The sequence below is a fragment of the Macaca thibetana genome, chromosome 11, assembly GCF_024542745.1.
Source record: "Macaca thibetana thibetana isolate TM-01 chromosome 11, ASM2454274v1, whole genome shotgun sequence".
In the NCBI taxonomy this organism is placed as follows: Eukaryota; Metazoa; Chordata; class Mammalia; order Primates; family Cercopithecidae; genus Macaca; species Macaca thibetana.
The window spans coordinates 53,884,246-53,894,514 of NC_065588.1; the positions used below are offsets into that span (position 1 = coordinate 53,884,246).

General features: G+C 47.5%; 2 protein-coding genes across 2 annotated transcripts in view; one reads left to right on the forward strand and one right to left on the reverse strand.

Moving 5' to 3' along the window:
- KIF5A (kinesin family member 5A) overlaps positions 1-6,519 on the forward strand; it is a 36,285-nt gene extending 29,766 nt beyond the window's left edge. The window contains exons 24-29 of the mRNA XM_050747260.1: positions 2,157-2,373; positions 2,616-2,769; positions 3,071-3,153; positions 3,788-3,815; positions 4,285-4,399; positions 5,407-6,519. Coding sequence (XP_050603217.1) covers positions 2,157-2,373; positions 2,616-2,769; positions 3,071-3,153; positions 3,788-3,815; positions 4,285-4,363 — 561 coding nt within the window. The 3' untranslated portion in view covers positions 4,364-4,399; positions 5,407-6,519. The remainder of the gene's footprint in view (positions 1-2,156; positions 2,374-2,615; positions 2,770-3,070; positions 3,154-3,787; positions 3,816-4,284; positions 4,400-5,406) is intronic.
- DCTN2 (dynactin subunit 2) overlaps positions 1-10,269 on the reverse strand; it is a 76,159-nt gene that overhangs the window by 49,963 nt on the left and 15,927 nt on the right. The gene's annotated exons all lie outside the window — the stretch shown is intronic.

Sequence of the window (10,269 nt, forward strand, 5' to 3'; positions counted from 1 at the left end):
CCTCTCTGTCCCACTCCTTGCTGCTGCGGTTCTTTAGGTGGATGACTGGGTTTCAAAGGTATGGGGTGGGGAGGCAGAAGGGCAGTCCAAAGGAGTCAGGACAGGAAATGTTTGGTGTGTGCTGGGCAGGGGCACTCTCACTAGCACTAACTATCTGAGCCTTGAAGACAGGCTCAGCAAGCTGTCAACGGGTCCTTTTAACTAATTCATAAAATAAACCCTAACCTATACTTCATTCCTTTCCTTTCAAATCTACCTTAAGATTCCATTTAAACTTACATTCTCACTAGCCTAGCACTTAAACTTCTTTTCCTCCCAGTATAATGCCCAGCCTATATAGTAAATATTCAGTACTTTTTTTTTTTTTTGGGTAATGCATCCCAAACCTGTGCCCAGTGATAATATACAGAGTTTATTTATTTTATTTAGGCCTGCAGAGGGCTTTGGTGCGATTTTTTTTTTTCCTTTGTTTATTATGAAACTGAGTAACAAAATTATAGAAAAGTTGAAAGGCAGATAGGAAACATTTGAAATCAATTCTGTCATTCGATTTTCATTCCTGCATTCACTTTCCCTCTCCGTCCAGATCCGTATTATATTGCTTAAAACACACACACACACACACACACACACACACACACACACACACACACACACAAAGTGTATGTGTGCCACTCTGGGCCTCTCTGTCTATGGGAAAGCCCTGCTCCATGGAGCAAGCCCCCAAAAAATTTTCCACAAAAAAACACAACCACACACTGTTTCCTTTATCTGCATTGAAGCCTCTGCCTCTGTTCAAAATCCCAAAAAACAAAAATGACTCACCTATAGGATAAATAGAGGACTCACTACAGTTTCCTACCTCAGCAGACACAAGAGTAAAAAGGAAAAGGAGATAAAAACTTCTCAGTTAACAGAATCTTAACAGCCAGGACTATAGCCCTATTATCAATTTTTTTTTTTTTTTTTTTGAGACGGAGTCTCGCTGTGTCCCCCAGGCTGGAGTGCAGTGGCGCGATCTCGGCTCACTGCAAGCTCCGCCTCCTGGGTTCACGCCATTCTCCTGCCTCAGCCTCCTGAGTAGCTGGGACTACAGGTGCCCACTACCGCGCCCGGCTAATTTTTTGTATTTTTAGTAGAGACGGGGTTTCACCGTGGTCTCGATCTCCTGACCTTGTGATCCGCCCGCCTCGGCCTCCCAAAGTGCTAGGATTACAGGCGTGAGCCACCACGCCCGGCGCCCTATTATCAATTAAACTAATGTATTGTCACAGCAAAACATTGCTTATACTCCATAAATTGTCCAAATGGAAACTGCATGGAAAAGTTTCTAGCTTGTCCCCTTGAGCCCGCGGTGTTCCCTGCTACACTGATTTACCTGCTGTCTTCCAAGGCCCTGCTCCTTTTGCAACCTATAGTGCCCCCAGTCATTGTGTGGAACCTATAAAAAGATCAGGAAGTCTTTTCTGGCTGCAGGGTGGTTGCTACCACGCTGTAGCTTAATTTCATTGGGGGAGGGATAACCCAGGAAGTCCCTGAATGTGAAGGTAATGAGTCCAAATGTTTGCGAGACCTCAAACATTTTCTTTCCTTCCTATGGGGCGGGCTCTGCCTGTCTGTGTGTGTATATCGGGGGCTCCTGAATTCCAGCTTCTGCTCCTGCACTGCACCTGCCATGCACCCATTCTCCTCAATGCCACAGTCACCAAACTGCTACTGTGCCCCTGCTGCCCCACCTTTGCATGCCCACAAAGCCCTCTCTGGGGAAGGGGGTCCTCATCCCCATGGTTGCCCTGGGGCTATTGGTCTGGCACATGCTGGGAGATGTCGGGGAGGCCAGATGGAGACGGGACAAGGCACTGCCACAAGAGTTCTGGGCTGCAGTGGAGATGGCAGGTTTTACTGCCTAAAAAATTATATAACTTTTTAATGCCTGGCCACCCACCATTCACTCTGGGGGAAGGAATGAGCTGGACAGAACAGTCCATTACATAAAGGCAATGAGGCCTTTTGAGGAAATGACATGGTCTCTGTCTTCTCTGACCCCTGATTTTTCTTTATTCTCTCTCCTCACCCCTGTCCCGTACACTCCTCTGGGTGACTGTCTTGGGTCACTTGCCTTCCTTTCCACTTCTTCCCTTTGGCTTGTCCTATAGCTGGTACGTGACAATGCAGATCTGCGTTGTGAGCTTCCTAAATTGGAAAAACGACTTAGGGCTACGGCTGAGAGAGTTAAGGCCCTGGAGGGTGCACTGAAGGAGGCCAAGGAGGGCGCCATGAAGGACAAGCGCCGGTACCAGCAGGAGGTGGACCGCATCAAGGAGGCCGTTCGCTACAAGAGCTCGGGCAAACGGGGCCATTCTGCCCAGATTGGTGAGTAGGTGTTAGCAGGCAAGGTGGGAGTATCTCCTGAAGCAAATTTAGCAAATTACTAATTGCCAAGCAACTAGATTATTGCTTCTTACATACCCCTAGCCTCATCCCACATCCCCCCAAAAAGTAAAAAAGTGATAATGTTACAAGCAACTCAGTTCAACCCCAGCTAAATGACCTCAGGGACCGGGGCAAATGCAGGGTCATAGCCTCCTCATGGTTGTTTTCTTTCTTTATTGCAGCCAAACCTGTCCGGCCTGGCCACTACCCGGCGTCCTCACCCACCAACCCCTATGGCACCCGGAGCCCTGAGTGCATCAGTTACACCAACAGCCTCTTCCAGAACTACCAGAATCTCTACCTGCAGGCCACACCCAGCTCCACCTCAGATATGTAGTGAGTGACCACAAGTGTGGGTTGGAGTCCCACCCAAGGCTCACTGGACCCTGGAAGGCATAGGGTGGGGTCAGTTATTGGTTGTGGCTTAATTATTTTTCTAAACCCTTTCTCAGCTTCATGCCTATGATTAGAAGGTGGGTGTCTGCCCTCCCAGCCTGTGGCCATGTTTGTTGTCCTCTGCTCTCTGGGGATGGGGAAGGCTGAGCAGCTCTATCGCTGAGGGTGAGTGTGGATTAGTGGTCCTCAGACTAATGGAGGGTGGGTGCCAGAGGCTGCCTCTTTCCTCTGCTCCATCCAGCTTTGCCAACTCCTGTACCAGCAGTGGAGCCACGTCTTCTGGCGGCCCCTTGGCTTCCTACCAGAAGGCCAACATGGACAATGGTGAGTGAAAAAGATGGGTAATCCCACCTTTGGGGTCCTCAGGGCTAGTTGAGAGGCATAAAAGTAAGTGACCTTAGTCTACAAAAAACACTAACTGAACCTTTCTGGTGTGCCAAGGCTTCAAATAAAAAAAAAAAAATACATATAGCCAGGTGTGGTGGCATGCACCTGTAGTCCCAGTTACTTGGGAGGTTGAGATAGGAGGAGTGCTTGAGCTCAGGAACTTAAGGCTGAAGTGCACTGTGATTACACCGGTGAACAGCCACTGCACTCAGCCTGGGCTCTAAAATAATAATAATAATAATACATATGAACAAAAAGTGACCCTTTACCTACAGCCTGAGCACTGCCCAGCCCTTTAGGTCTCAGGCTGCCTCGGAGTGAATTCCTCCTATTACCATGCCAATCCCAGCCCTTACCTTCCAGTTCCCTTTTCCTCTCCTTAGTGAGGGGCTGGGGAGACTTTTTCTCAAACAAAATAATGATATAGCTTGGGATAATTAAGGAGAAAGTGTCACAGCTTATCTTTTTCTCTAAGGGATTAAGATGGGAGAGGGTTTGGGCAAACTGTTTCTAACACCCAGTCTCCTTTTTTCTTCTTCTAATCCTGTGTTCTCAATGATGATCTCTTCAGGAAATGCCACAGATATCAATGACAATAGGTACAACAGTCCCCACTACCCCTGGGTTCTCTGGGTGGGACTAGAAGAAATGATTAAATTTCCCTTGTGCCCCACTTGGAGGTTCCTGGATCCCTGGGGGAAGGAGGAGGGAGTGAGACTCATTCTTTTCATCACTGTGTTGTCCAGGAGATCCAGTCACTCCCCTGCCTCAGTGCAGAATATCTCCCCTCCTCCAATCCCATCTTGCTTCTTCCTATTCCAGTGATAAGGTCTGGGTGAAAACATCATGGGCATCTGATGACTGCGTTTCTCACCTACCTTTGGGAGCCTTGTGACATTGGACAAGTCATTTACGTCCCTCTGGCCTTGAATTTCCCTGCATTCCTGTAAAACGCAAATAGTCCCTGCCCTTTGTGATCTCACAGGGATGCTCTCAGAGCAGAGTAACGATGATGACAGGAATACTTTCATTTCTGTGGAGCTGATCATGGTGGGTGTCTTCCTCCAGGAGTGACCTGCCGTGTGGCTATGAGGCTGAGGACCAGGCCAAGCTTTTCCCTCTCCACCAAGAGACAGCAGCCAGCTAATCTTCCACACCCACGGCTGCGTACCTGCACTTTCAGGTAGCGTCAGGCTGCTTCCTCGGACCAGCCTCAGGTTGCTTCCCTTCTTGCTGACAGCCTCTTTGGTTCTCCGGCTGCTGCTGCTGCTTTTTTTTTTTTACCACCTCAAAACTTTTACTATGTAGTTACCCCTCAACTCCTGCTTTCCCCTGCTGGGGGCTACGCCTGTGCTGCCCCATGTAACCTGGACACTGACCTGCCGTGCCCCCTTTTGCTTTCCCTTAGGCTACAGCGGTAACCACAGTACTGTCTTTATGCCACTAGGGGTCACTGTCATACGTCCAAAGAAGTGAGCTTGGCCGCTGTAGATGAGAGCCACACAGGGGTGGTAGACCGCAGATCTATCAAGAGACCCTGGGGGGCCATCTCAACCCCACCTGTTCCTCCGCCCTGAAATAATTTTGGATGGATAGGTGTTTTTGGAACTAAGGCATCTCCAGCTAAGGCGATGTTTGCTTTACGCCTGCACCTATGTCCCATCCTCCTCCCATCTGTATATGCCACCAGTAAGCTTTAGGAAGCTGCCCACGAAGTCAGTCAGCGCTCCCCTCCCATCTTGCTCAGTGGAGGTGGAAAAGCCCCTCTTTTTCCTCATCTGTCCCCAGGTGTCTCCTTTAGCAGCACAGGAACCTTCTTTGTTCTTGTGTGTCACCAGGTTTCTCACCAAGGTTGCTTTGGGGCCCAGAAGTGGCACAGAGAACATGGCCAGTCTCTTACTGGGCTGAATCTAAGCTGAGCCCTCTCCAGGGGTTTCCCAGAATAGTAAATCGGGCACACACAGACAGAAAAGCCTGAGAAGCAGAGAAGTAGGAATGTGGAAGAGATGTTGGGGAGGCCTAGGGATGGAGGTGCAAGCCTGGGTTGTGGGGGGCAGTGGTAGGGGGGTCCACTTGTTGGTGTTGAAGGAACAGGACAGTAAACCAAAGTGTGTGCAGATGCCACCTGTTCCTGTTCTCTGGTTGAGCTACAAGCTGGGCCCTCACACCCTCTTTCTCTTTCTTTCCCAGTTTCTAAGAGGGACTGAGGCCTCTTCTCTCAGCATGCTGCAAACCTGTGGTCTCTGATACTAACTCCCTCCCCAACCCCTGTTGTTGGACTGTACTATGTTTGATGTCTTCTCTTACTTACTCTGTATCTCTTTGTACTCTGTATCTATATATCAAAAGCTGCTGCTATGTCTCTCTTCTGTTTTATTCTCTAAGTATCTACTGATGTATTTAGCAATTTCAAAGCATAGTCTACCTTCCTTATTTGGGGCAATAGGGAGGAGGGTGAATGTTTCTTCTTTCTCATCTACTCGTCTCACACTGAGTGGTGTTAGTCACTGAGTAGAGGTCACAGAGATGACAAAAGGAAAAATGGGAGCTAGAGGGCTGTGACCCTTCACACACACACACACGCACACACAAACATGCACACACATGCACACACGCACACAAAGCCTTAAGCAGAAGAATGTCTTAGCATCATAAGACAGAGAAATAGACTCTTCCTCCCTCCTCTTTCACATATAGCACAGGGGAAGGTAAAATGGAAGGGCTGCTAATTGAGACATATAATTTTCTTCATACACCCCTCACCTTAATCAAAGGATTCAGGTGTTTACCTCTGCCCTACAAAGTCTGCCTTTTGCCTCCCTCTTCCTGTTTTCCCCTGGACTGAGAAATGGGTTGTTCACGGGACCATTTCCCTTTTTCTTCAAAGCTCCTTTTGATATTCCCTGCCCTAGAGCTTGTGACCAGAACTCAGAGTTGATTTAAAATATTTTGAAAAATGGAGGAGGCAGACTGCTCCCAGCAGCCAGTCAGTGGCTGCTCATCTCTCCATGGAGATGGTTACAGGCAGGTGTAGTAAAAATGATTGATTCCTTAGGTTTGTGGGTGAATAGGCTGGGAAATTTCTGAGTCTTTTTTTTTTTTTTTTTTTTTTTTTTTTTTTGGTCACAGTGCCCTCAAGTGGAAGCGATGAGCTGGATTTCTTTCTCATTCCATACTGGGCGGCATGCTCCTCCCATCTCCACCTTTGGTTTGGGGGCTTCCAGCTCATTGGCAAAATCTCTCTCTCTTTGCCATCCTTTCAGGCTGGAGCCTGACTTTTCCCCAATATACATTTTTTTTTTTCTCCACAAAGAGTTCCTTCTCTAATGTCCCCATCTGGTATTAAGTGCACTTTAAAGAAAGGGGCAGGGTGGATTTTCAAGAGGCGGGGAGCTCTAAGGCTTGACCCTGAGGGCTCTTCTCCCAGCCATTCTCAGCCCGTATGCAGCACCCCCCACACCGAAGAGGACTATTGTTTTAGTTTCACATGGTCCTTTCCTTCCACATGGTGCTAAGGTGGTTTTCTAGGTAACCGCAGGGATGGAGGTCACTAGCCAGTCCAAACCAGGAGAGAAAGTCTGGTGTCCTGATATCCAGTCTTTTCTAGGAGGAAGACCAAGATTCTCCAGCACCTGGGCAGCCTATCACCCAGCTTCTAAGTCAGGAAAGGAAGCTGAGTGGGAATGCCAGCCGGTAAGCGCAGGCTGTACTGGCCCATGACTCCTTCAAGGGAAAGAGGCCCTGCTCCCTTTACCTGCTGAGCTCCTTTTAGCAGTTAGGGAGAACTGCAGGGGGAAAAATACCAGTGGAGTGTGGAATGAATCCAAAGCAGTGATTATTTTTAAACGCTTTTCAAAACAAATCTTACGTAGAACCCCAATATAAAAAATAAAGTAATGCAGACCTGGGCAGTTTGCACTTTCTTTTTTTGGTGGAAGAATCCTCAGGGTCCTTAGGACTGACTGTTCAAAGCCTCCTCAGCGAATGAGCCCTTGAACCGTCCTACGAGACCCTGAGGATTCTGTGGAGTAGTTTGAAAACCATTGTTCTGAGGAAGGCGGTCCAATCTGGCTCCTCGCACTAAAGCTGCAACTCACAGAAAAGAGGGCAACGGTGGGGTAGACAAGCCACGCTGTCTCCAGACCCACTAGGGTAGAAGGAAGGTTCCTGTGGGCCTGTGGACTTAGGCTAATATTTGCTGCCAGCAGGGCACTTAAGAATCCAGGGGGTTTTATGTAATGTTGCCACCACATGGTTCTTTTAAAAACACATAAGAAAATGTGAGGGTGTAGCGCAGATGAGGAGAGAGATGACACAGAGGGAGCAGCCTTCTCTTTAGCAAGATGTAAGGGAAATATAATTCGCTTACATAAAAAAGAAACAACACACACGCAAACCCTTCACCAGAAGCTTCACACTACATCCTCCTCCTCCTCCTGCTCCCCACCTTCACCGCATCCCTTTCAGAGCCAGGGTCACTGCAAGGGGCGCCTGGCCTGCCCACTCACATCTGCCAAAATTTTGCATGCCAGCGTGGAAGACAAACCAAACTGCACAACCCCCTGTGTGTATTTACTTGGTGTACATAGACATCTTTAAAATAAAATAAATTCATTGATGACTCTACATTGTTGTAAATATTCTTTATCCCTTCCCAATCTCACTCCCTTCCTTGGATGTAATGGAACTTGATAGAATATATCCTTCCAGATGTTTTTCTATAGACTTAGGCTTGGTTTTTTTCCCACTTGACAATATATCCTGGAGATCTTTTTATGTCAAATTGACCTCATTAAGATATAATTTTTCACATTTATCCTACAGTTCATTCAACCAGTCTACTACTGGTGGATATCTACACTGTTTGTAATTTTTACCAAAAGCAATATCTTATTCTTTCATTTTTTACCCAGAGCAGCCTCAGTCCTGGCATCAATTCCTTCCCACTCTAGTGTGTCATCATCTCTCCACAGCCAACAGATCAATACTCCTGTCCCAAGATCATCTACTACAGTCACCCTTCCAATCCCCATTTTAAAGCATACTCTACCTCTCTGCTCATACCTCAAAGCTTCTCAGATGGAGAAAACTGCACACCCAAAAAACTGGGGCAAATAAAACTGAAGAGTCTACAAACCTACCAGAACATTCGGTGCTGCTCACTTTCCTATCTCCCAGAGCAAGCGTCTACACCCTTTCCACCCTCCTCTCTCAGGCAGCAACTTTGTCATCTAAGGCACTTGAGCCTAAAATTCTTTATCTTCCCCTCTGCCCACATGCACCTACACAATTACCTATCTGTGTCTGCACATGTCCTTTCTTTCTCCCTTCTGACAAGTGATAAATCTCCTTTCTTTAGGCTAAAGTGAATCCCTTCTAGATATTTCATTCTTGAGATACTGATATAGAATCTCAATATATAAATATATAAAATATCTAAAACTGATAAATTGATGGAGACTTGAGGAGTTTGCAGCTTTTTTTTTTTTTTTTTTAAAGAGTCTTGCTCTGTTGCCCAGGCTGGAGTGCAGTGGCGCGATCTCGGCTCACTGCAACCTCTGCCTCTCAGGTTCAAGCGGTTCTTCTGCCTCAGCCTCCCAAGTATGGGGGACTACAGGCGCACACCACCATGCCCAGCTAATTTTTGCATTTTTAATAGAGATGGGTTTTCACCATGTTGGCCAGGCTGGTCTCAAGCTCCTGGCCTCAAGTGACCCGCCCGCCTTGGTGCATCTTCTTTATTAATGCCTGTCTCAGTGATCTCATCTCCTTGTAAGGTCCCTCCCATAAGAGTCCCTCCCTTTACTATGTGTTTCTCTATCTTACTTGTTTTCTTAAAGCCAAATATCCGGAAACCATCCCAAGCGTCACATCCCCACTTCCTCACCCCCCATTCATTCCTTAGCCCACCTTGATCTGCTGCTTGTTCTGCTCAAAACTGCTTTTCCAAATGGCATTAGTTACCAAATACGGTGGACATTTCTCTTGGACAACAGTCCTTGTTTCGCTTCACCTGTCCATGACATATGACACTTCTTCAATCCTTCCTTCTTGAAACTCATCTCCCCTTGGCTTCTGTGACCCTGCTCTCTTGGCTCCCTGTACTTCCCTGGCCACCCTTCCGAGTCTTCCTCCCCAAGTCTCTTAAATGCTGCTCTATCCCAGGGCTCAGCCCTTGGTTCCTTCCTTGCTCTTTCTAAGACATGTCATCCATGCCTGCATATTCCACAACAGTTCTTAAATCTGTATCCCCAGTCCAGACCATTCTGCTCAGCTGCGGGAGCATGTGTCCAACTGACCTAAGATGCCTCAAACATATTCCAGACCGAACTCACTTTCCTCTGAATCTGCTCCTTTTCATGTCACCATCGTCTCTTTGATGTCATCATCATTAGCCAGAAGCCTTAGACTCACTCTCAATGCCTCTCTTTTCCTTTAACCCCCACATTCAAATGAATTTTCCAAGTTGACATCAAACTGCATCTTTAGATGCCATCCCCTTCTTTCAAACAGCAGCCACTGCTTTGGTTCGTTATCTGTCCCTGAACTTTTGCAATACTCAAGTCATCCTCCAGGAACATGCCTGAGTGGTCCTTTTTTTTTTTTGGAGACAGATTCTTGCTCTGTCGCCCAGGCTGGAGTACAGTGGCAGGATCTCAGCTCACTGCAACCTCCGCCCCCCACCCCCGCCCCCGGGTTCAAGCGATTCTCCTGCCTCAGCCTCCTGAGTAGCTGGGATTATATGTGTGTGCCACCATGCCTGGCTAAATTTTGTATTTTTAGTAGAGATGGGGTTTCACCATGTTGATCAGGCTGGTCTCGAACTCTTTGTAGGGTCCAGCCCTACGAGGCTTAGTGGGTGTTCTCCCTGTGTGCGGAGACAAGAGATTGTAAGAAATAAAGACACAAGACAAAGAGATAAAGAGAAAACAGCTGGGCCTGGGGGACCACTACCACCACCACCAAGATGCGAAGATGGGTAATGGCCCTGAATGGCTGGGCATGCTGATATTTATTGAATACAAGACAAGGGGCAGGGTAAGAAGGGTGAGT